This window comes from Rhamphochromis longiceps, linkage group LG19 (genome assembly GCF_057381845.1).
Source record: "Rhamphochromis longiceps isolate RC_006_pf linkage group LG19, R_longiceps_female_GT1.1, whole genome shotgun sequence".
NCBI lineage: Eukaryota > Metazoa > Chordata > Actinopteri > Cichliformes > Cichlidae > Rhamphochromis > Rhamphochromis longiceps.
The window spans coordinates 19218051-19243613 of NC_140575.1; the positions used below are offsets into that span (position 1 = coordinate 19218051).

A 25563-nucleotide genomic window follows, 5' to 3' on the forward strand; every position below is an offset into this window, starting at 1 on the left:
TTGTTTTGAAGACTCACCTTCATGAGTTAAAAAATTAAGATGTCCTCACACATCAACTATGTATAGCCCTAATATGCAGTATTCTTCTGCTCAATCACTGTTTATATCCTCAGATACACATATACTTATGTAATCAGCATTTTTTTGTACATTTCATGATTTCATAGTCTGTATATAGAAACCATTTTTAAAAATTTTCATTGCAAAGTAATTTATTTTTTAAAGTGTCACACATATTACGATAATCACTTTTTATTTCATTTCTGAAAATATTTGAATGCTTTAACTTAACAAAGACAGTGAAGAGAGATGGGAAATGAGGGTATTTAGAGGATGGATAGGGGAGCAGACTGCCCAGCTAAACAGGAACCACCACTGAAGGCATTTTCTCCCATGTCTTATGTGTCCTAATCACTCCATTGTCAGGTCACCCTGAGGATAATGAAGAGAGCTCATAAAAAAGTAAGAAAACATATTCTGATAAGCTTTTTTGTTATATGTCTTTGTCCAGTGGAGCATAATAACTAGGTTATATTGTGCTACATTAATTGCTGTATTAAAAGAGTTGCTATATCAATCACAGTTCAGTCTTGGTGTAATTATCATTCAGTTAAATCCCTAAACGAGAAAGGGCAGCGAAAAGAAATCTGCACGTTTGAAATACAGCCGCAGCAACACAACCTGGAAAAGGTCAGAGAGGTCAAACATTTTCATTTTCCTGCCACAAAGGGAAACAAAAAATTTGGTTTACAGTGTAGCACTGAAAAGGTTAAAAAATAAAATAGTTCACAATACATGAAGGCTGAAAAAATAATTTATTGTCTCCTTAAAATACATCTAGATTTCATACATGACGATGTAAAGGTATTCCCTTTTTATGGAGTAAACACTTCCACTATATTGATTGTACAAAGGTAGAAAAGTATTGTTTTAACTTTTAACATCAGGATTTCACTTTAAATTTACTTTGCAGTCCAGCTCTGTGAGCTGTGAGCAGAAACAGAAGCAGCTCGAATCTATTTTTATTTCCAGCTTGTGTCTCTGTGTCCTCTAGCCCAGGTTGATCTCTCCTGCGAACATGGTGATCAGAAGTATGATGGTAAACCCGGTTAGCAGCCCTGCATTTTGGATCAGGAAGAAAACAATCTTCGTAGAAGTTTTTTTTTGTTCCCGTGCTATGCTGTCCATCTCTGGGAACTGAAATGAGGAATAGCAATTAGCAAGGTTGAGGTTTAGATTTGGGAAGCAACAATATAAAAAGAAGAAGTGTAAATATTCAGGTTTGTATGGCTACAGTTATATTGTTCTCATGTGGTTCATATGAAACGAGGGAAGTTTTCTCATTGTTAACAAATTCCATGAAAACCAAAACTAAATAAATTGCCCTTCTTAAATACGTTCCTTTACATGAAACAGCTGAAGGTTTGAGTTGATTAACAAAACAGGAACAAAAACAAAGTTCTTCACACAACACATTGTACTTATAATACCAAATACTGCAGTGAATATTTTTATTTCACTGGCCTTAATTAACCAAACTTAAAAGGTAGAAAAGGCACTGACAGCTTACAGAAATACAGGAAAATATAAGGTTATTTGGTGCCATACACATTTCTGAACCTTTTAATTAAATATGTATTTTTGACTTAATTTTAAACCTACACTTGAATATTACCAGGATACTGCTATATTTGCTGGCCACTTTATTAGGTATTAGGTGTTAGTACCAGTTCAGCGTCTTTTTCCTTCAGAAAAACTGGCATAGATTCAACAAGTTGCTGGAAACATTCCTCATAAATTATGGTGCATATTGACATAACAGTATCACACAGTTGTAGCTGTACAGCTGTACATCAATAATATGAATCTCCCATTCCACCACATCCTAAAAGTGTTCTGTTACATTGAGCTCTGACTGTGGAGCACATTTGAGTACCGAGAACTCACTGTTTTGATCAAGAAACTAGTTTCAGAAGATCTGAGCTTTGGGACATGGTGCATTAACCTGCTGAAAGAAGCCATCATCAGAATGGACACACTGTGGTCATAAAGGGGTGGAGATGGTTGGCAATAGTAGTCTGCCATGTTTAAACAATGCTCACTTGGTACTAAGGAGTCAAGAAATGTTCTCCCTCACCTTCCCATGTTTTCAAGTTGTATATGTGCACAAACTCACTGTTTTCAAGTTGTTAATAGTTGTTTCAAGTTGTTGACATGCTCTTCCAACCAGATTTTCCTTTCTATTGTCCAATATTGGTGAGCCCACACAAAATGCAGGCTCAGTTTCCTGTTCTTTCATTTTGCCTTTTGTTTCTAAAGACTATCAGAGATGCTCTTCTGCATACCTTGGTTTTGAATTACTGCCACCTTACTATCAACTTGAAGAACTCTTAGCATTCTCCTCTGATTTCTGATATCAACAAGGTATTTTATTTTAAATGTTAGAGATGGTTGTGGAGGAAAATCCCAGTAAATCAGCACCTTCTGCAAAACTCATACCATTGAAAGTAATTTAAATCACCATTCAGATGCTGGGTTTAAACTTCAGCAGTTCTTTTTTGATCCTAAATGAATCAAGGTTAACGAGCAGCTGAATAGCTGTACCTAACATAGTGGTCACAGAGTGTAACTGACATATATTATCATATTATATAAGCTGGCATACTGAATTTTTTATCAAACCATCCACAGCTGACAGTCTCTCCAGTATCTGCTAAAGATAGGTCCAATATGTTCTCTACTTTTAATTCACATGAAATGTTTGTCTTAATGCTCCATTTTGGTCACAGCGTGTTTGAACAGGAGGAGTGTACACAGAGTTTACAGGTATCAGAGGCTTCACACAGATAGCACACAACTTTTTCTAGGAATAACACTGATAAACTCAACACGAGCGATTTTAAGCTGAAAAGTTGTGCATTGTAAAACAAAGACAATGGAGCTGAATGATCATAAAAAACTACATGCAGACAACCATGAAACCCATCAGTAATTTAATAGAGTGGAAGCCTCGAACATGTTGGGGAAGTCCAGTGACTGACTAAATAAATGTTGGTTCTGCTTTTTTTTGTATCTGCCATCAAGAGAACTCAACTCACCATGTCCGCCAGAGCGATATACAGAAACATTCCTCCTGCAATGGCAAAGATCGCATTGGGGGCAAAGTTGCTGCCGAGCAGGATGCCAAACACAAGGCCGATGTAACACGACACGGCTGACAACAGGTTGAAGAAAATGGCTTGCGGGATGCTCATTCCAGCATTCAGCAGGATGACGAAGTCACCTTGAGAGGACAAAATAGCTCTTTTACACAAGCAGATTGAACATTATACTTAAAGCAACATTTTTTCTTTCTGTCTTGTCTGTTAGTCACATTTCCCCCTTTAAAGCGAGCTACAGTATATTTCATGAAAAGATTTATTTTCATTTTTATACCCAGAAAGCAAGTTTGAACTCTAACTGTAAATATATACGTTCCTTCCACTCATGTCTTTTCTGAAGTTTTTTAGTTGCAAGTCATATTTTCCATTATTTCTAAGAACATGTATTCTTGGGGCACTTCTGCAGCTTGTCTCTACATGCCCATAGATACAGGATGTACAGGCACATTCAATGCAAAGTTTGGCTGCACAGCAGAGTTTGGAATGACTCATGAGGAGGCTGAAACTGATTTTCCGCTACATATCACTCACCCAGCTCATGGGGAAACTCCTCACACACGATGGCAGTGGATGTACTGAACCCTGTCAAGACAGACACTGTGAAGGAAGCGCCGATAGCCAGACCATCTATGAAGTTATGGAGTGCGTCACTTAGAGTTATCATCCACGCCACAGTCTTGATGCTGCGGATGCGCTGGCCCCGCAACCAGCGGCACATGACATCAGGCACCTCGGCATCCTGGAAGAGTGGCAGGAGAAGTTACACATACACGGCTACGACTAATGCCTGATTGTGTTTTGATAGTGAGTGTGAAAGACAACATGTAGCTACATCACATACTTTCACAGTGAGAGGAAAGCACATCCTCTTTCAATTCTAAGGTTTTATATTATCATGACACAATAAAAATGATCTTGTTCTAACAGGATCAGATAAATAGAACCTCACATGAATAAGAACACAACAACAACAGAACTTATTATTATTATTTACAAACCTGCCATAGTCTTTTGAGGAAATGAGGATAGCTATAAAGTCATATCAAAGACTAAACACACCCACCAGGAAAATGCTGCCCCCTGTTGGTGAATGTTTCGGATAATTATAAAAAGTAAACTAAGCGTTAATATAGTTTGACATCTTAGTTTGGAATGTTAAATTCTGACTGAATTATGATGCTAATGCCAATGTTGTTGCAATCCACTGTAAAGGATACACACAAATCTTGATATTAAACGATTTCATCCAGTTCTTACGACATTTACCACAGAACATGGACATGATGCTAAATGAATGTGTGTTTCTAAGAAATTTATCAGCAGTCCTATTAATAGTTGGATCTCAAGGTTGAGCGATAGTTACACAGTCATAGAAAGAGTAACGCAGCTAGAAAGTCCAAAAATAAAGATGGTACTAAAGGCTTTAATCATGAAAGAGTCTTCATCTTTAACCCACAGAATAATACTGATTAATTGAAAACAGGAAATATTTTCTCTAAGTGGATGCACTGCATTACTCACACAACTCCTCGCTTACACATATAATGGCACGCGTGCTGTTAATAGGAAACCTGAGAACATGCGGACACAAACAGCGCCTTTGGGATTTGATTAAAGACATTCTGCAGTAACAATAAACCCCTTTTACTAGCAGTGGGCACACAAGGAGTCTTTGTGCTCCTTTGACAATTCCAGCGTTTAGACCGAGGGGAAAGACCTGAAGCTTGGTTTCGCTGCTCGGTCCCTTCTTGTCATCAGCAAGTCTGTTTGCTTGGCCTCCATATGGCACAAGAAATGTTGTTAAATATTAACAGACACGCCAATCAGCCTGAAAACAGCTCAATAAACGGCTCCAGGAAAAAAACTATCGCTGTTTACTTATTAAATATTTTTAAATATTGCCTACCTTTTCAATTTATTTATGCATATCACACATCCTAACAGCATATCATGATTGCTTCCTGTGAGGTGTGTCTTTTATAGCAAAATTTGCTGGACAGCAAGTCTCTATCAATCAAACACATGCTGTAGATATAATTTCAACGGAGATTCAGTAGATTGACAAGCTTATCATAAGCTGATAAAAACAAAACATTTGAGCTACTCTAGATAAAATGTCTTTGATTATAAAATTGATTGTTCCAAAGGTTGATGTGACCTAGAGCTGATACCTGTTGGCTTCCAAACCTGCGCAGTTTATTCTGCTGTTAAAGAGCAATCATGTGTCAAATGTTACCTGAGAAGTTTCCACGTTTGTATCTAGGATTGGGCTGCTCTTGTCTGTAGCGACGGTGGTGATGGCAGTTAAAATGATGGAGTCCTTTGTTGCCACCACGTCTCCGTTGTGGATAGAGTTTTCCTGAGATGTCTCTGAAAGTGTGAAGTGGCTGTGGCCGTGCTAAAAAGACAGACATCAAATTCAGGTTAAAGAAGCCTTTTCCACTTCAGGAACTTAAAAACACATTACATTTAGGCTATTTTAGGTGTTTACTTGTTATCTGTGTCATGATTTATGGTTTTGGTGGGTTTCCTCATGTTTTCTTTTTCTTCTAATTTCGATTTTGCATACTACCGCTTTGTTATTTTCCACATCTTTTCCCCTTTTGTACAACTTTTGGACTGCTCTTTGAACACTCTTTGAGTGATCATGTGTGGATGACCCAAAAGATAAAGATTTCAGTGTTGGACTTTTGCCCTAAATGTGCCCTAAATATACGATTACTCGTGCTAAACATGGGCTGGGTTTCAAATAATAAGGTCAGCATGCAGTTAGATCCATGAATAATGAGACAATGACACATTTTTTATTTTGCAGATTTGCCTCACTACATCATCATAGTGTATTTTAAAACAGTCAGTCTAGTCACTGTAATGTGCACATACTGCAGAAACTGTGTCACTGTCCAAACTGTAAATGCACCTAATTGCTGTGAACTTCAATATCTCGCGTGTCATTTCTGATAAGAAATTATTTATGTACACATGACTACCTTGAAGTGTTATTAGAGTGATCAAATTATCCAATAAAACAGACATACTCAATGTCAGATGTAAAACAGGAGGGAATGAGAACATTATAGTTCTTTGAACCTGAGAAACTTCCTGCACTGTTATCTTACCTCGTGGTCCATCCGGAGGCATAATTTCAGTATCTTTTCCACAAAGAACAGGAGGTAAAACCCTCCAAATATTGCAGCTGCATTTGTCGCATAGTGATCCACTTTAGGATCAAACCCCAGGGCCTATGGAAAAAACGAGAATGTCAGTGGTGCAGAGAAGACTTCTAGAGTGTGTGTGTGCATTCATAGGTATTATTCTATGAAACAATTAAACATCTCTCAAAAAACCAGTGACAAGCTTAATTTTACTCACTCATCCATTTACAAACCTCTGGTATGAGCTGAAGAACAGCATTAGAGAAAAGCGTCCCGATGGCCAGACCAGTGAAGTAGGTCAGCACTTTGGGGAAATAAGGCTTCTTGATGAACGGGATGAGCAGGAGACCAAGCAGGGATGCCAGGTTGATCACAGTAACGGCCAGAAACCCATAACCCCACACTGTCACGGCACAAAACGAAAAGAAAAGGTTCTCGAGAATTCAAGGTTTTTACTTCTTTCTGGACTCTTAAATGCAGCCTCGATACCTCCAACATACCTACTAAAATGGGGCCTGGCAATGTGACAAGAACCTGGAATGTGCAACCTGTGAAACACTGCAGTATTAAACCCTAGCTAACCAAACTCACCTGCAGAAATAAATATACCTTCTTAAATGCATTTGTAACACCATCTGCAAATGTGTGTGTTTTATTGTTTTTGAAAAATTGCCAGTTTTTTTTAAAAGAACTTCAATAAATGTGCCAGACATTGTTATTAGACCAGCAATAATGCTATTTAGTGAAATATGACGATATAAGTTATTATTTTAATGTGGGCACAAATTACTTTTCTTAAATATAATCTAATGGTGAATAGATTTTCTTATTTTCAGTGCCAGGCCTCTTTTATTTCGAGATTTTAAAACATACTATTACTATTTATTTGCCTGAGAGAAATTCTTCTCAGGCCAGCAGAGGAAACAGCATGATTCGGGAACAACATGCTGAACAACAGTCACAGTTGGCTATAACTGTGTCAACAGCACTGAGCAGGACTGTTGATATGGCCGATATCTGCGAGGTCAGTGGCTCCGTGAGTCCGACAATGTGGCGCGTTATAGCTTCACAACTACAACATTCTTCTTCTGCACTGTCCAGCAGGAATAAATTATTATTACCATTCTCAAACCATCTCTAAGCAATCAGAATCAAGAATGTCCCACATTTTCTTTATCAGGGTCAGTATAAGAAAAAAAACCTATCAACAGCAGCTTTAAAAATCATTCGCCATAAATGGGACTGTCCACAAAAATTTTCTTGACCCAATTCAAGTAAACAAGCAAACCCTGGCAAATTATTTAATTTACAGAGGTCTTGACAAATAGACACGTTGGGATGATTTGGCTCACCAGAGTAGTCCACATGAAGCAGTTCCTCGGGGGCAATGTAAGGGCAGGAAGGCAGCAGCACCTGGGTCAACACAGCAGGGCAGATCTTCTCCAGATGTTCCACAGTCAGCTGACTGACATTATTGTAGCCAAACTGGGATAAGATCTGCTTTGCAGAGAGACACTGAGGGACAGAAAGTTGTTATTAGACATAATTTTCATGCATTTAAATATAAATGTACCGGCTTCTTTTCTGAAGCCCTTTGTGATGCATGTACTTGGATATGCTGTGTAATTAAAACTTTCATTATAAGTGGCAGAAGAGACATGCAGTAAAGAAATATTTGAAGACAATTCTGCTCAGTAATGAAAGTTTAAGGTCATTTAGAGTCTTTTTAAAGGCAGAAATGATACCATATGGCACATGGAGAAACTTTGAGGACTTGAGTAAAAATGTAAAAAAAATAAAAAAAAATAATGATAATAAAAAGTAATAAAATAAAGGTTAAAATGTTCTATAATTGCATATATGGGGGTAAGAAATGAGTAATTACACTACAAGACTACTCATATATCATTGCTACACAATATTTCAAGGATTACATGCAAGGTCAAATAGTGTGTGGTTGTAAGCCCCAGAGAAACATTCTTGGTCGTAAGCAACTTTAATGATCAATAACTTTAAATAATAAAAACTGCAGTATATAGGAAATAGAATACGTTTGTACCTCTTGCTCTTCCAGTGGATTTCCCTTACTTATTAAGTCAGATCGTCTGGCTGAGATCAACAGCAGTAAATCTTCAAGATTCGTTGTTGTAATGGAATTATTTTCACCATAGTAGTGGATAATATTCTCCAAAAACGCGTCTCCATCAGTGACATTCCCACGCACACTCTGGGAAGTTGTGATAAAAGCCAAGACGCACGTTAGAAAACATATGAGGTTCAACATTGTCTACTTTTAAGCGATGTAGTTTCTACTTTTACGCGATGTAGTTTCTTCTAGTGGACATAAATCTTTTTTCTTTTTTTTCTTTTTTTACTTCTGCTTTACTCAAAGCATTTCACCGATCCTCCAGGAAATAAGAATTAGGCTGTCCGTGGAAACCGCACGCAGCGCAGAGGCAGATCCATTCCAGGGTCGGAGATATCGGGGTTTTATCCAGTTGCCTAAATTATTATAGAGGTACAGTTTCCGCTGCGGTGCTCTGAGTAATCTGTGTGGAGTTAACGAGGTTCAAAGATCAGCCATGAAAGGAAAAAACGGAGGTGGAGGTCGACAGCGTGCGCTCACTGTTTGAGTACTTTCTTTTGTGACTGACTTTCTCCCCACAGAGCCACACAAACACACACGCAAGAGGGGAAAAATAGTGTGTTTCTGTCTCGGTGACTATCTGTGTGAGGTAACAGTGAAGTGTTAGAAAGCGCATGCGGGATATCTTACTCAGAGTTGCTCAGCTCACAGCTGTGGCCCCGTCCTTTTGATCAATGGTGAAACAGCTGGAGGTAAACATAAACATGTGATTTGTTTTTGTTTTTTTAGGTATTTCTGTCGCCCTCCGGTGGCATCTGATGAACAACGCAGGATACAGGCAGTAAGTTTGTAATATGTAAAAAATTACGAGTGATAGAATACTGCGTGAGCCACCTCACTTTAACACTGCTTTAGTGGTACAGAAAAAACATTTGTGTTGTGGAGATCTGGAGAAAGACAGCTGGACTTTTAACTTGTGGTGCAGTTTATTTATCTGAATTTTCCACCTACAATTTCAATAAATGATAATTTGTTGTTAGTTGTGTCTGCCTCTCTATCCTCTACCACATCTTCAAACTGGGAGAACTTACCAATATAATTTGTTACAACATGGTTTCTCATTCATCCTGGATTTTTTTTTTACTATACAGTAACTAAATAATGGGTACAGTTGTTTTAAAAAAACAAGAATTAGGTGCAGAAGTTGAGATTTTTATGTATTTGAACTCAAATACACTCATAACTCCGCCCACTAATATTTGGTGAAATGTCCTATAACAAGTTGCACCTTCATCAGATGCTTTTTGTAGCCATCAACAAGCTTCTGACATAATTGTTTGGATATTTGATCATCCTTCTTGAAGGAATTGAGATCATTTATTTAAATTGGTTGGGTTCCTGGCATGTACCTTTTGGGAAGGCCATTCTAGAAGCTTAGTGTTAGCCTGCTTGATCCATTTCAAAACCACTTTTGATGGGTTTAGTCATGACTGTCATTTTTGTCCAAGTTTTAAACATCTAGCCACTGATCTAAGTAAAAATGTAATGCTTTGGAGGTAGTTCTTCTTAGTCGTTATTCCCTTCACCTTGTGCAATGTACCAGTACCACTGGAAGCAAAGATCTCAAATTTGGACTCATCAGACCAAAGCTCAGATTTCCACTGGTCTAATGTCCATTCCTTGTGTTTCTTAGCCCAGACAAATCTCTTCTGCTCTTTGCTTCTCCTTAGTAGTGGTTTCTTAACAGCTATTTGACCATAAGGGCCTGATTCCCCCAGTCTCCTCTGATCAGTTGCTGTAGAGATTCCTCTCATACTGGAACTCTGAGGCATTTCTCTGGGCTCTAATCTGAGGTGCTGTTAACTTGCGATTTCTGAGGCTGGTGACTCAGATTAATTTATCCTCAGCAGCAGAGGTGACTCTTGGTCTTCCTTTCCTGGGGCCATCCTCATGCGAGACAGTTTCATCGTAGCGCTCGATGGTTTTTGCAACTGCATTTGGGGACACATTCAAAGTTTTTGCAGTTTTACGGACTGAATGATCTTTAGTTCTTAAAGTAACAATGGACTGTCGTTTCTCTTTAAGTAGCTGATTGGTTCTTGCCATAATATGAATTCTAACAGTTTTCAAATAGCACATGAAGCTCATTAAGAGAAGGCCAAGGGTTTACAGCGCTGTACAAGACTTGAGTAAAAGACCACAGATATTAGCAGGTGAGTGAGAGTTGTTTTCTTTTATGTAGTAAAGGACTTTAGGTAAATATTAAAGTAAATCATTTTTTAAGCTATGCAACCTGTTTAAATTGTCTCATTGGGACCATTAAAGTCTTTCAAGCATGAAATCCTGATGAAACATCTGATTATTGCTGCTTTTTGTTTTTTCTTTCTCTTCCACAGTGAGTTGAACCTGGGCTTAAGCGTGATCCTGCCCACATAAAAAAGTGTAATCCTGAAAAGACAAGACATAAAGAACAAAGAGTTCTGCAGAGCTCAATCAAGCTTTAATTTAACATCAAATCCAAAAACAGTCCCTGATTGTTAGTTGCTCATTGCTCATTCATGCACTTCACAACTTTAGAGGCCTTGTGGAAAAACGCTTGTGCTCAGGTTTTGGATGTAACTTCAAAGTTTATTTTTTTAAATGGCAGTTATCAAACAGTGCTGCAGGGTCCCTCGCTGTCCTCACTGTCATCCCACAATCCTCCACTGCTCGTGGCTGCTGCTGCATGGTTCACTCGCTGCTGAGCCAGCCCTGTCCTGAAGAGATGGGAAATGTGTTAGGAAAGTCAGCTTAGTGATCATATTTAGATTCATTCAATCGCAAATAATCGCAGTGCAATTTCCCCGAGCATGTTTGATCAACTTGCCTTGGAGAAAGGTTCACTGGTATCACATATTTCATACTCTTACCTCAAATTTTCTCTGCTCGGGTTGAAATTCTGAAAGTTTTGCCTCGCTGGAGCCTGAATCGGAATGAAACCTTGCCTGTTGTCTTTCTCTGGGGCTGAATCAGCCTGCGTCATGAAGACACGTGAAGTGCAGGTATATATTAAAGCATTAACAGGCTGGAGAATCAGTCATGTGGAGATACTTCAAATTAAAACAATTCTCCACCATTTCACGATGATGCCTCAGATGACTGTCTTTAACATCTGTTTAGGTAAGACACCCAAACAAATTGACAGTTCTGAATGATTTGATCGATGGTCTGACTATTGATATTGATATATTCTCCAACAGATTTTCTAAATGGCAAAATCGTTAAGACATTATAGAGAATTTTCTGATCCCCTATTTGATCGAGGTCACTATGTGCAGAATATCAAAGGTTGTTTTGATAGCATTTTCCACATAAATAAAGAATAAGATGATCTCAGTGGGAGCTGTTGCAGCACTATACCGCCTGGAAGGGACAAACTCTGCAAAAAAACAGCACTGAAAGGTGTATTAAATTAAAAGTGAATACCTGCTTTGACGGATCATCCCAGATTGGCCTGAAGGCACTTTTCGGGTGAAGAGGAGGCGATCCCTTTCTAACGCTGACTAACCTCTTCCCGTAGGAGCTGACGAGACACGGCGTTGGCCCGTCCATGTGGGGTCCTGATGGGTTCCTCAGAGGAGGGTGAGGGGTCAGTCTTGGAATCTGCCACCTCAGACACACAGTCCTCTCTCTTGGTGTCTCTTTGACCTGCTGCTGCTGACTGTATGAGGGCTTTAACAGCACTGGCACCTGGCTGTCTTCCTCTTCATCCTCCCCGCTGTTGCTACCGGTCATTTCTCTGCGCAGAGTGCCATCAGGGCTACATGAGGTGACTGAGGAATAGTCAAAGGCAGAGGTGTCATCGGGGTCTGTCTCACAGTCTTCCAGGCTGTGGTTCGTGCGAGGTGCCTCTAGCTCGTTGGTGCCTTTCCCCGTGGGCTGGCTGAAGGTGCCCTGGCCTGAGTCGCTGTTGTCTCCCCATCCTGCTGTGTCTGGAGTGAGGAGGGAGCAGTAGGCATGTCCACAGTCATGGGCCGGCTGGTTCAGGAGGGCTCGGTCTCTTCTCACAGGGCTGCAGGACCAACACTCCACACGCATTGACTGGCAGCCATTCACGCCATTGCTGAGGCCGACAGCTATCTGCTCTTCTCTGCTGGCAAAAGTAATAAGATGACCCCACCATGACATCTACATCCACTGGAAGAAAGCACTCTGCGTGGTACTCATGTAGAGTGCTCTAACAAGATTTTTTTTCCTTTGTGTATTTCCCACAATGAAATGTTTCAAATTATCAAACAGATTAGACATTAGACAAATATGACCTAGACAAATGACAAAATGCTATTTTTTTAAAGAAAAATTAAGAGAAAAAAAGCTATGCAAATCTACCTGACCCTATGTGAAAAGATTATTTCACCCTAAACCTAATAACTGGTTGTTCTACCCTTGGCAACAAGGACTTCGATCAAGCATTTGTGATAACTGGTAATAAGAGTGTCACACGACTGTGGAAGAATTTTGGCCCACTCTGATACAGAATTGTGTTAATAAAGCCACACTGGTGGGTTTCAAACATGAATAGCTTGTTTACATCAAGCCATGTCCACTGGGTTGAAGTCTGAACTTTGACTAGGGCACTACAAATGTTTCATGCTGTTTTTGTTGTTGTTGGTTTTGTTTTTTTAGCCATTCACAGTTGACCTGCTGCAGATTTCATGGTTCCATCAGCTGATATTACAGTGGGGCAAAAAAGTATTTAGTCAGCCACCGATTGTGCAAGTTCCCCCACTTAAAATGATGACAGAGGTCAGTAATTTGCACCAGAGGTACACTTCAACTGTGAGAGACAGAATGTGAAAAAAAAATCCATGAATTCACATGGTAGGATTTGTAAAGAATTTATTCGTAAATCAGGGTGGAAAATAAGTATTTGGTCACCTCAAACATGGAAAATCTCTGGCTCTCACAGACCTGTAACGTCTTCTGTAAGAAGCTTTTCTGTCCCCCACTCGTTACCTGTATGAATGGCACCTGTTTGAACTCACCATCTGTATAAAAGACACCTGTCCACAGCCTCAAACAGTCAGACTCCAAACTCCGCCATGGCCAAGACCAAAGAGCTTTCGAAGGACACCAGGAAAAGTATTGTAGACCTGCACCAGACTGGGAAGAGTGAATCTACAATAGGCAAGCAGCTTGGTGTGAAAAAATCAACTGTGGGAGCAATCATCAGAAAATGGAAGACATACAAGACCACTGATAATCTCCCTCGATCTTTGAAACCAAAGTAGAACTTTTTGGTATAAACTCAACTCGTCGTGTTTGGAGGAAGAAGAATACTGAGTTGCATCCCAAGAACACCATACCTACTGTGAAGCATGGGGGTGGAAACATCATGCTATGGGGCTGTTTTTCTGCCAAGGGGACAGGACGACTGATCCGTGTTAAGGACAGAATGAATGGGGCCATGTATCGTGAGATTTTGAGCCAAAACCTCCTTCCATCAGTGAGAACTTTGAAGATGAAACGAGGCTGGGTCTTCCAACATTACAATGATCCAAAACACACCGCCCGGGCAACAAAGGAGTGGAGTGGCCTAGCCAGTCTCCAGACCTCAACCCCATAGAAAATCTGTGGCGGGAGTTGAAAGTCCGTGTTGCTCGGCGACAGCCCCAAAACATCACTGCTCTCGAGAAGATCTGCATGGAGGAATGGGCCAAAATACCAGCTACTGTGTGTGCAAACCTGGTAAAGACCTATAGTAAACGTTTGACCTCTGTTATTGCCAACAAAGGTTATGTTACAAAGTATTGAGTTGTATTTTTGTTATTGACCAAATACTTATTTTCCACCCTGATTTACGAATAAATTCTTTACAAATCCTACCATGTGGATTCATGGATTTTTTTTTCACATTCTGTCTCTCACAGTTGAAGTGTACCTCTGGTGCAAATTACTGACCTCTGTCATCATTTTAAGTGGGGGAACTTGCACAATCGGTGGCTGACTAAATACTTTTTTGCCCCACTGTAAGTCTTCCAGGTCCTAAAACAGCAAAGCAGCTATAGACTGTCATACTACCACCATCACATTTGACTGGCTGGATGATGTTCTTATTATGAAATGCTGTGTTAGTTTTACACCATATGTAACAGGACTCAGATGTTCCGAAAAGTTAAACTTTTGCTTCATCAGTCCATAGGACATTTTCCCAGAAGTCTAAGGGATGATCAAGATGGGGTGGGTTTTTTTTGGTTTGTTTGTTTGTTTGTTTGTTTGTGTTGTTTTTTTTTTTTTTTTTTTTTTTTTTTTGGGGGGGGGGGGGGTTTGTTTTAATAAATGAAAACATCATTTAAAAGCTAATTTTTGTGGTTATTTGGGTTATCTTTGTCTAGTGTTAAAATGTGATTGTTTGATGATCTGAAACATGTAAGTGTGACAAATATCTAAAAAACAAACAAAAAAAGGAAATCAGGAAAGGTTCGAATGCCTTTTCACAGCAATGTGAACCTGTACAGTTTAAAGTAAAAACATGCAAAACATTTTTGCAGATAAATGCCACTGAAATAGGCTGTTGCTTGATTTTGAGCAACACTTTGTGCCACAGCTGTTCTCGTGCATGCTGTATTGTCTGACGTCCGATGCGGGTGTCACTGACCTCTGAGCAGCAGCGTTTGACTCTTCCCTGGCCTGCTGAGACTCTCTGGTGTGCTGGCTCCTCGTGCAACAGTTTGCAGCAGAAACGCCAGCCCCAGCATCAGAGGTGCTTTTTATGCAAAGAACAAGTTTACTTGCAAAACTCTAAATGCAGACAAATGCAGGTGGAGCTATTGTGCTCTTCTGTATTTTCTCACACATATAATGTACTGTGTTATGATGGAAAAAGTTTCAGATAATGAGGTCAGCATATGTGGAATCCCTGTGAGTGAAAAGCTCAAAGCACTGCACCAAATGCTTGTTTCTAGACAGTTTTTCTACTCATGGAGCTTTATCATGTGAATGACAGTGGATATCCTTACTACGATCATCTCGGGCACATAACCACAACCACCTGTTTACAGCGGGCAGCCAATAATATTTTGAACTATGATTCATGCAAAACTAGTCTAATAAAGTCCAAAAATAAAAACATGGAGATGAAAACTAGCAAATAGGTCCTCTGTGAGACTTCCACATCAGCAACCCAAATCTGAAACAAATAATCTGACATCTTTGATAATGCTCTTACCTTTGTCCAGCTACTTCTCCTTCTTCCCACCGGACGTCTTCCTCGAGAATTACATGACAGCGGGATAAAATGCTCCTCAGAGCTCGCTCAGTTCCCAACAACAGGCTGCAGTCAGGATGCTCTTTACCAGTCCACTGCAAGAGGTTCTGGAGAAGGAAGAGTAAGCTGTCAAGTCAAATCCTTACTAAATTAACTTAAATTAAAACACTGAAAGTATCTGTAGATCTTCAAAACTGGATTTGCTCTGGCTGCTGACTCACCTGAATGTGACTCAGGTAGCTGTGTATGCGCGCGACAGGTGCCAAAAGCAAGGAGAGCAGTTTCATTTCCTCTCTCTCCATCTGGCTGCCCTGTAAAACAAGACACAAAGCGTCTTTCTGGTGTCCTTGGTGGATTTTAGCTGAACAATGTTAATGGTAAATCTCTTGAAATACCTGCAAAATTTGACTCTTGTCAGGATGATTGAGTCTCTTGAACTCAAGTGAGAGGAATGACGCCAGGGTCGTTGTGTATCCGAGGTACATGTCTGAAAAAGCTGTCTGGACAACACAAATGAGGAAGAATATGAAAACCTGTGTATCAGTGGAAATGAAAGATAGACTTAAATCATAAAAACGTCACAACAGAACATAGGCTTACATCGTTGTGGCCAATAAGCTGCACCAGGATGTCTCCAATCAGAGATTTCCAGTGTTCAGCTGATAACCGCTCCTGCAGTGTATTTCTGAAGAGCAGATGGCGCTGTAACAGCTGCTCCACAAACTTCAAATAGGTCTGACTGGATCACAGAAAACACACACGCATACACAGAATCTTTTACCACAAATGGAAACTTCTGTAACTCGCAGTGGAAAAAAGGGTCACAAATCCTCTCCAGCACTTACTATGGTTCTGCAGTCATGTGGTGAGCCGGTGGGGTCTTGTATTTGTCATACAGCTGGTTTAAGGTTGACACATATTCCCACTCAGAGTGCAGGAGCTGCATCGTGACCTGATGGCGTGCATCTGTAAAACCCAAAGAAAAAAGAAAAGGATGATGAATCTGCAAAATCAGAAGAAAATACTCTGCATCTATACAAGTGACGTGTGAGCTCACCTGTGCCTTCACTGAGACCAGCTTTGAGGCCCTGCAGGAAACAGTGAAGAAGCAGTTTTCCTCTGGACAGACAGGCAGGTGGAGCAGATGAACAATCACACTGACGCTGTACACGCTGCGGCTCAGCTGGATCGCTGCTGCACAGCAATGAACAAATGACAGCATTTACTACTTATAATCTTACCTAAAAATGTTTACAGTCTCTACTGTGCATTCACATCATGAATCTAATTGCTTTATAACTCAAGGTTTGCAAAACTGGAAAAAGGTGTTACTCCTATGGATAAAATGTTGGAGAAATGAGCTTGCATTGACTAATAAAGGTCCAAACGACTCATGAGGCAAAGATGAGATGTAAGGATGAGGTTAATGATGGACTGTTCGAGGCTAAAAATCATCTGAGCTGTGCTTTAATGATACCATGCTGAATTTTTTACCGAGGTATGTCAGCAATAGCAATGCATTCTTCCAGGGTCGTGGTACATGTGTACCTTTCTCTTTGCTTGGATGTGGAGCTTTTTCCATCCTGCTGAGGTCTGTGTCTGTTGCTGTACAGCTGCACGATCTGACACCTCATCACACTGAGTTCCTCCTGTAGTTGACAAAGCACTGACGCTGAGCTTTCGATCTAGAAGTAGCTGAGCATCATCACTTGTGGAGAAATATGAGAAACCCTTCGGGTTAATTTTTAAGTCTTACCCTCAGTGAGTCGACTAGAGCCTCCAGCCTTAAAGCTTTTTTCTGACAGCTCCTCCTGTTCTCCTCCAGCTCCTCTCTCAGGTATGTGTCTCCATGTTGGATCTGACTGAGCTCCAGCAGAGCGCTGGTGAACCCCGACTTCAGCTCCGAGACCATGCATTGTAACTGGAGGGGATGACATAGTATCGTCTAAACGCTATTTTGGTCATCAAAGTTCAACTAATATGTCTCACAAATCCAGGCTGGCTGATGAGGGAAGGTTCAGCGTACCTTGGAGATTTCAGTAACAAGCTCTGCCTCCTGAGGCTTCATGACCTGTGCAGGGAGACAAACACAAACACATTAATAATCAGTGTGTTTGCTGACACTCACAGTCATCTTTCTGATTTACATAATCCAAAAAAACTCAGATGGAGACCAAGCACGCAAGTCAATCTATCTCTCTTTCAGCAAACTAAACCTATTTTTCTTATTATTCAAAGAACCTGATTTAATAACTTCTGCGTCTTGTTTGTTTGTGGTACCTGCTCAGATGTTGCCCCTGCCAGCAGTCCCTCTGCTAAGGAAGTGGCAAGCCAGCCAAAGAGCTCAGCCCTGCAGGGGAAATGGCTGCAGGAGCCAAGATCCCTCCTTATAAGTCTGCTGACAGAAGGAGAGGCAGGGATCATCAAAAAAAAAGACAAATTAAACATGCATTGGATTCATTTTTTAAATATCAAATAAACCAGATACGATCACTTTATTATAGAGATTCATTATAGCCTTACAATTATTTCTAATTCTTTGAAATAATGCACATCATGGGTTTTTTATTCCAGGATGCCAGACTGTGATTTACAGAAACAAAAAAAAATAAAAAAAAATTTATGAACACATATACATGTTAGGGATGTCCAAACATCAATCAAACCACTCACAATACATGAGAGAAAAGCTGATTATTGAAGCAAACAATGTAAAAGAAGGCTAAAGCAGCTCACCTTAGTCAGAGCTCCTCAACAGTGTTTCTTCAGACATCCGAAAGAGGTCCAGTAAATCCTAAAAACCTCCAGGTCTCCGCTTTTCTGCTGTTCTAACGTCAGAACTGGTTTGCAGCGTGAAGGGTCGTGAGGCTCTGTGTGCTGCTCTGTGCAGACAGCAGATGTCCTGCGTGACGCTCAGTGAACTATGAAGCAAGTGTTGCTTCATAGTGGATTGCCCGTTTGGTGCTGTTGTGCAAATGTGCTCTGTTTTTCAATTTATTAAACATATTTAAATTGTTGTAATGCCTATATTTTATTGGCATGACACTTAAATATACGTCCAAGGGTTTTCAATATGTAAATGGAAAAATTACAAATTTTTATCTGTTTGTTCATTTAAAAGGGACAATAAAGTTTGACATAGCAAAGAGCACGAAAATGTGTTTCGCGCACCTGGCTGCCACCTGGTGCCTGTTGTGTGTGTTTTACAGTAAGTAAATAACAACATTTCCTCGTTAAATTGATGCAGAAATTGGCGCACAAGAATTCACCACAATGCAGAAAATGGCCACAATTTCTTTTACCTACCCCATTGTGTGTACAATACATTACGAAAATACGCTTAACTGAAATATGAACATTAGTATGGGAATATTATATGTGTATATACTGTACACCCCACCCTGTAAGACCCAGTCTGTTTAATTCTAAGAATATCCGATTTTGTGTAATTTCTAGTCGTATGTTTATTCCGCCCGCCTCGATGACTCCTCTAGTTAAATCGAACGCACAAGCCCCTGTTTTGTTTTGCCCTGGGGTGTGGCCAAGGGTCATTGCTCGAATCTGATTGGCTGCGTGCTTCATGGAGTTTTTAAATTGTTGCAGCTGCCGACAGACTTACAGGGCTGTCAAAACAGTCGCGAGGAAGATCGCGTGACTGGTGAGAAATCACGACACTACTCCGATATTCTGAATACTTACTCACAGACATGTATTTCCTTAAAGCTACGGAGCTTTCTGTTTATTTTGGGCGACAGTAAGATGGTGGTTTTATTTAATTTTGGTCTTGTTGTTATCGTGTTCTGATATGAGCTGCACAGCTAGCGTTAGCTGGGTTCGATGTGAAATAAACCGTCAGTTCTGATAATAATGTTCATAATAAATCAAACTTTATATTTATCGGAAATTTTATACCTGCAAAATATTGGAGAATCAAGTGTGTAGATATTTTGTTTACCTTGAGGCTGAAGGATTGGTTTGAAGCCTCCTTAGAGAATCATATATCAGAATAAGAATACTTTATTAATCCCTAAGGAAATTATATCCACACATTAACCTGACTTCTACATAAACCTCTTAAATGCCTTAATAATGGCAGGCCTAATATCAGGGCAGTTGCATTGTGTTTGAATATCATTTACTTTACATCATCATTGGCAGTATGACTTGACGTGGAGATATATTTTTTGTTAATAAAATGGTCAGAAAAAACATGATCATGCATAGAGTTCTGCTAAATGATTACACACATTTATTACCTTTACTGTGGGTTTTGATAATGCTCAACACAGTTAGTCACCACCTGAAAAAAAATCCATTGTGACACTGGAAAACTCTTCAACTAAAAGCAGGGAGCCTAGCCTTTTTGAAAACAAAAAAAACCTACTACAGCAAGCTTGTTATGGCAGTAAATATATTACATTTTGGTATTGCAATGGAAATTTTTAGTAATCTCTGCATGTCTGACATTACAGTGATGTGAATTTATGTGGCGATTATTCAAGACGGTATAATTCATGATATATTGTTGAATATTATCAGGACCGGTAAAGTGTCAGTTGCCAAACGTAAGTAAACTTTAGTGTGTCGCTTCTCAGCTGTTTAGGGGGGGGGCTGAAGAAATGAGGACAAGCGAGTTTGACTCTTCATCTGAAGATGAGGTCGGAGAAGAGGAGCTGACTCCACTGCACATCTCCTGGTAAGTTTTGATCAATTTAAAAGCTGTGTGGATGTCTACGTGTTCTTGCTGACATGGACACAAACAAATATCACCCTGCTAATATTGGTTTTCATTGGTTTTAAGGTTGCCGCTATCCATAGTAGGGTGCCCGCAGTTTCTTGGAATATGTGCACTACCAGGTGAAACAATTTGTCTACTGTATTTACTGCATCGTATATTGAATTTTGGTTTTTTTCTGACTTTTTTTTGTTTTTGCTCTTTTTTGTTTTGTTTTTGTTGACTAAAGGTTGCAAATACAAAGAAATCCGCAGATGTCTGCAAAGAGATATTGGTAAGTTGGTGCTGATCCTGATTTTACCAGATGTAATTAGCATTCACAAGCAGATGTTTGAATCTAACCACTTAATTAAGAAGCAAGATTTCAACATATATTTTAAATGTTGAAAAATAGTCTTTACTGTAAGATGTAGAAAACCTTGACTTTGTAATAATAATTAACAATCCTTGTTGTCATTGCACATGTACAATAGTATTGAATGCAACCCTGTCTGTGCAAAAATCTGTCAATTTAGAGCATGTTGAGTATGTTTTTTTTTGAGTCAAAGTCAGTCAGTGAGTGTTGTCATCTTATACAGCCTACAGTAATTAACTGTATAGATACCTTCTAATTAGCGCACATTAAAATTTTTATAAAATACTAGAACTGAACTCACCAGAAGTCAAGCACAAACTTGATAGTGGATGCTTTTTTAACTTTATGCAAAACATTTTATTCGCTTAGCTATCTGATTTATGATTTCATTTTTTCACAGTATTTTATAAATAGTATGTTTATGCAGAAATTAGCCTTAAGTGGTGGAAAAAATGTGGATAACCTGGGGTTTTCCCGTTTTACAAGAGAAACTTCTCTTCTTGTTTACAGAGGAGCTCCAGAACCAGGGGGTGCAGGATGTGTTTGTTTTCTGCACAAGAGGAGAGCTTAGCAAATACAGGGTTCCCTCACTGCTGGAGGTCTACCAGCAGCGGGGCTTCAGGGTTCACCACATGCCTTTTCTAGATGGAGACGCACCTGAGCTGAACCAGTGCTGCCAGATCCTTGATGAGCTGCAGATCAGCCTCAAGAATGACAGGAGGACGGTGATCCAGTAAGTCAAAACTGAGTTCAGTTTAATGTTCCACACAGTGCGTGATGTCTACCTGCTAATTAATACAGACAAAGCAGAGAGGAGAGTTAGCATGTAGTACTGTGCAAAAATCTTAAGATTTTTTTTTAAATCTTTTGCTAGTAAAATGGGGGATGTATTAAAATGTGAAACATGTAAACACAACAGAAGAGGAAGAAAACAGAGTTTATACAATTTGAACAAGCTCGAAAGTCAGTATTTGGCGTGACCACCTTCGTTCTTCAACACATCCTGAGCTAACTTGAGGAAAATATCTTGTTTGTAGTTTCATGAAGAGTTCTCCAGGCTTCTTGTACAACATTCAAAGCTCTTCTTTCGATGTTGGCTGCCTTTGGTTCCATTGTGTCAAGATGATCCCACCCTGCTTTAAAAATGTTGAGCTCCAGGCTCTGTGGAGGCCAATCCATGACCGATGGTGTTCCACTGTGTGCTTTTCTATCCAAGAATACTTTTCTTGCTATGGATGTGTATTTTGGATCATTGCCTTGTGTAACGTTTAATAGCTGTTTCGGACTCACCTTGTTGGTGCAATTATGTTATATTTGGCATTTTCTGTAGATATGATGAAAGAAAACCTTCTGAAAATGTTCAGGTACAAGGACTGGATTCAAAACGAGTGAAAAAGAAGCACTTTTTACACATGACCAGGGTTAAACAGAGTTACCTACAAAAGCAGATCAGATTGGATAGTAAAGAGAGGTTTTTGTGTCGCTCTATAAAACCAGGAGATCTGAAGTGAGCAGAGCTTTTACTGTTGTTACTAAAAGGCCCCTGAGAAGCTCTCCACTCTCCCAGAGAGCTTATAAAGCTGCTCGCTAGGCAACAGGAGGAAACTGGTTGTCCTGAACTTGTATGATATGAGTGGGTTTTAATTTTAATGCTGAGAGGTATCGCTACCACAGTATTCCCTGTCCAATAAAGGACACCTTGGTATCATAAAACTTTGAAGTGCCAAATGGCATCATATCACCACAAATACATCTGTTTTTAGCTCCTCGGGACACCTTTCATTATACAATACAACAGTTTTTTTTTTTTTCTTTAGCTGTCAATTTCATTGGATTTTGTCATTTTCCTTTTCCCTATCTCCTCAGCTGCTACGGGGGCCTGGGACGCTCAGCATTAAGTAAGATTATTATTCTTTTATTTTGAAGTTTTCTATGAACATTCTCTGTCCAACATTAGAAATGTCATGTAACCTAATTTAATGTCACTGCTCCCATCACATGGCTGTTGTTTGCCCTGCAGTCGCTGCCTGCCTGCTGCTTCAGCTCTCTTCCACAATGACGCCAAACAAAGCCATCGAAATCCTCAGGCACCACAGAGGAGGAGGAGCAATACAAACAGTGAGGGTGAGTCGCTGCTTTTCTTCCTCTTCATCTATAGTTTTTAAGGGGTCATTTTGCTGCTTTTGTTAGTTTATTATAAACTCGTGTTTTTGTTGGTTTGTACCTTGCAGAGACATTTGATGGTCTAAAATTGCTGCGATTAATAAATTAGATTAGAATAGAATTTTTTAGCCCTGCGACAGCCTGGCGACCTGTCCAGGGTGTATCCTGCCTCTCCCCCTAAGCGGGCTATACAGACAGCTGGGATAGGCTCCAGCCCCCCTGCAACCCTGACAAGGATAAGCGAAAAGAGAATGGATGGATAGAATTTATTGTCATTGTACAGGCACAACAAAATTGTAGTTAAAAATTAACTCTAACATCAAAACGCTCAATTGAATCTGCTCGAGAAAAGAAAAGCATAAACGTGGAAGAACTGCATGTAAAAAATGGATGTAGCTACTGAGCCTCCAACCTCAGCCTCAGCTTTGGCAGATGTCGCAAGCAAGTGGTGGATCTGATGAGAAACTGTAAATACTGTTACATACCTATATGAAAGCAGTTTGCTATTCACCTTATTCTAAGTCTGATCATTCACTGCTATGTCACTGTTACTCTAAACAGATTGCAATAAGATCTGTAACTAGTGATTAAAACCAGAACCTCATGATTTTCAGGTAACTTGCTGCTAGAAGAGTCTTGGGGATCTAATTTATAAATGGAAAAAAAAAAAGAAAAAATGTTGCTTATGTAAAATAATCAATTTACACCCAACTGTCACTTTATTAGGTACAGCTTGTTAGTACCTGATATTGGGTACTTGCAACAGACCCCTTTGCCTTCATACCTGTCTTAGTTCTTCATTCATCAGATTCAACAAGGTGCTGGAAACACTTCTCAGAGATTTTAGTCCACATTGACACAGTTCCTGGAGATTAGATTGACATCTTGTGACTATGGAGGCCATTTGAATACAGTGAACTCAATGATATGTTCAAGAAACCTTTATAAGACACTTTGTGACATGGTGTCATCCTGGAAACACTCATTGGAAGATGGGTACACTGGTCATATAGGGATGAACATGGTCAGTAATAATTCAGGTATGAAGGGACTCAAATTGTGCCAAGAAAGCGTCCCGTTCACCATTATTCCACCGCCAGGAGCCTGTACCACTAATACAAGGCAGACTAGAGCCATTCTTTCATGCTGTTTACCCCAAATTCTGACCCTACCCCAGGAATCTTGCAGCAGAAATTGAGATTCATGAGACCAGGCAACATTTTTACAGTCCTCTCGATGTGTGAGCATGTGTGAATTGTAGTTTCACTTCCTGTCCTGCTGAGAGAAGTGACATAAAGAGAAGTGACAAGTGTGGTCTTCTGCTGATGTACACTGTCAGAGATGCTTTTCTACATTCCTTGGATGTGGTTATTTGATTTGTTTTTGTTTTCAGTCTATTCTCTGTAAACCCCAGAGATGGCTGTGTCAACTGCCAGTCAATCAAAACACCATAAATTATAAATAAAGCCTCTGAATTCATGAAGAAAGTATCATCACAGCATTATATAGTCTCTGATTTATTAAAACTTTAGTCTTTCTGTTGTGTGATCCCTAATTTTCCATTTACCAGCATCTTTTTACTTTTTTGTAGCAATACAACTTCCTTCACGAGTTTCGGGAAAAGTACACAGCCTACCAAAGTGAAAGTGAAGCTCGCTCGGAGCGCTCGGTGTCTCGGTGATTACTGCTCCTTTCTACAGAGCTGGAAAAGTCTCGAGTTCCTCAAGCTTGCTTGTTTGCCAGTGATGCTTTCCTGATTGTGTGGTGGTATGATTATATTCTTGAGAAATGCACTTTAGAATGAACACTGTAATATATTGCTTTTTATCATCCTCATTATAATTAATTAAAGACTTGATGAGGAGATACTGCTTTATGTTATTAGATGGAAAATGTTGTTTCGTTTATATTGCAAATAAAATAATGGTGTGTGTTAGAAGTGCTATGTCAGCTGGGCAATATATGTGTGTACTTTCCAATGGTCTTTTTATTTAAGGGGAATAAAACTGCACAACAGCTTTTCAGACATCAAGTCTGTCTCTAAATGTGAAGCTTATCAGTTATTTCTAAAATTTCTAAGTTACTTTCTTCATTGAAACCAGAAATTACTCAAATGGGGTCTTTGTGAACTAAATCTAATGATGAAATTAGGCTTGTATGAACTGTAATGGTTCCTTCCTTGTAGCACAAAATCTAATGCTGCAAAGTTATGTTTTATTTTTCATCGTATTAAAATATCCCACAATTTATATTTTTCTATCTACATTTTGTGACTCATACCACTTGCAGCAGTGAAATGCCAATAACGTTTGCATTGGATTATTAGTCCAGTTCTTGTATAATTTAGCATACCTCAGCCTTTTCTATTGCTCCTCTTTAAGAACGGCTTCTTGACAGTCACCCTTATCTTTTTAAGTGCAATAGATTTTAATAGATTCAACTAAAGATAGGAACATTGTGTTTTGATGACAGGGTACGAGTAACTAAATTTTTTTTTTTTGGGGGGGGGGGGGGCGTGGTTTGTGGACAACACTTGCTGCCTTTTTATACTTATAATAATAATAATGGATTGAATTTATATAGCGCTTTTCAAGGCACCCAAAGCGCTTTACAATGCCACTATTCATTCACTCTCACATTCGGTGGAGGCAAGCTACAGTTG

The 25563-nt window shown here is 39.5% G+C and overlaps 3 protein-coding genes across 8 annotated transcripts; 1 reads left to right on the top strand and 2 right to left on the bottom strand.

Annotated features, from left to right (window-relative positions):
- Window positions 1-289: 289 nt before the first annotated feature.
- Window positions 290-9079, bottom strand: slc39a8 (solute carrier family 39 member 8). The gene is made up of 8 exons (XM_085391680.1): window positions 8376-9079; window positions 7669-7831; window positions 6550-6719; window positions 6281-6403; window positions 5398-5559; window positions 3693-3900; window positions 3099-3283; window positions 290-1197 (listed from the first exon to the last, which is right to left on the bottom strand). The coding sequence occupies exons 1-8, from the start codon at window positions 8598-8600 to the stop codon at window positions 1051-1053; spliced, it is 1383 nt and encodes a 460-aa protein (XP_085247806.1). The 5' UTR covers window positions 8601-9079; the 3' UTR covers window positions 290-1050.
- A 1767-nt stretch (window positions 9080-10846) lies between these two features.
- On the bottom strand, window positions 10847-18569 carry LOC146646547 (uncharacterized). 5 transcript variants are annotated; one of them, XM_085391675.1, is made up of 15 exons: window positions 18385-18569; window positions 17929-18043; window positions 17675-17719; window positions 17405-17569; window positions 17143-17297; window positions 16706-16842; window positions 16494-16614; window positions 16249-16387; window positions 16044-16148; window positions 15870-15959; window positions 15610-15755; window positions 15040-15147; window positions 11868-12534; window positions 11312-11415; window positions 10847-11158 (listed from the first exon to the last, which is right to left on the bottom strand). In XM_085391675.1, exons 3-15 carry the CDS (start codon window positions 17714-17716, stop codon window positions 11053-11055), a joined length of 2085 nt encoding a protein of 694 aa, XP_085247801.1. In that variant the 5' UTR covers window positions 17717-17719; window positions 17929-18043; window positions 18385-18569; the 3' UTR covers window positions 10847-11052. The 5 variants fall into 5 exon arrangements, with proteins under 5 accessions (XP_085247801.1, XP_085247802.1, XP_085247804.1 ...); XM_085391676.1 differs by having other exon boundaries at window positions 17929-18046; XM_085391678.1 differs by having other exon boundaries at window positions 10849-11158; window positions 17197-17297; window positions 18385-18568.
- Window positions 18570-19250: 681 nt separating this feature from the next.
- cdkn3 (cyclin dependent kinase inhibitor 3) lies at window positions 19251-25138 on the top strand. Of its 2 annotated transcripts, none has more exons than XM_085391303.1 (8): window positions 19251-19306; window positions 20244-20344; window positions 20450-20505; window positions 20613-20657; window positions 21249-21471; window positions 22605-22636; window positions 22759-22862; window positions 24493-25138. In XM_085391303.1, exons 2-8 carry the CDS (start codon window positions 20268-20270, stop codon window positions 24580-24582), a joined length of 627 nt encoding a protein of 208 aa, XP_085247429.1. In that variant the 5' UTR covers window positions 19251-19306; window positions 20244-20267; the 3' UTR covers window positions 24583-25138. The 2 variants fall into 2 exon arrangements, with proteins under 2 accessions (XP_085247429.1, XP_085247431.1); XM_085391305.1 differs by lacking the exon at window positions 19251-19306 and adding an exon at window positions 19384-19402.
- The last annotated feature ends 425 nt before the right edge of the window (window positions 25139-25563 follow it).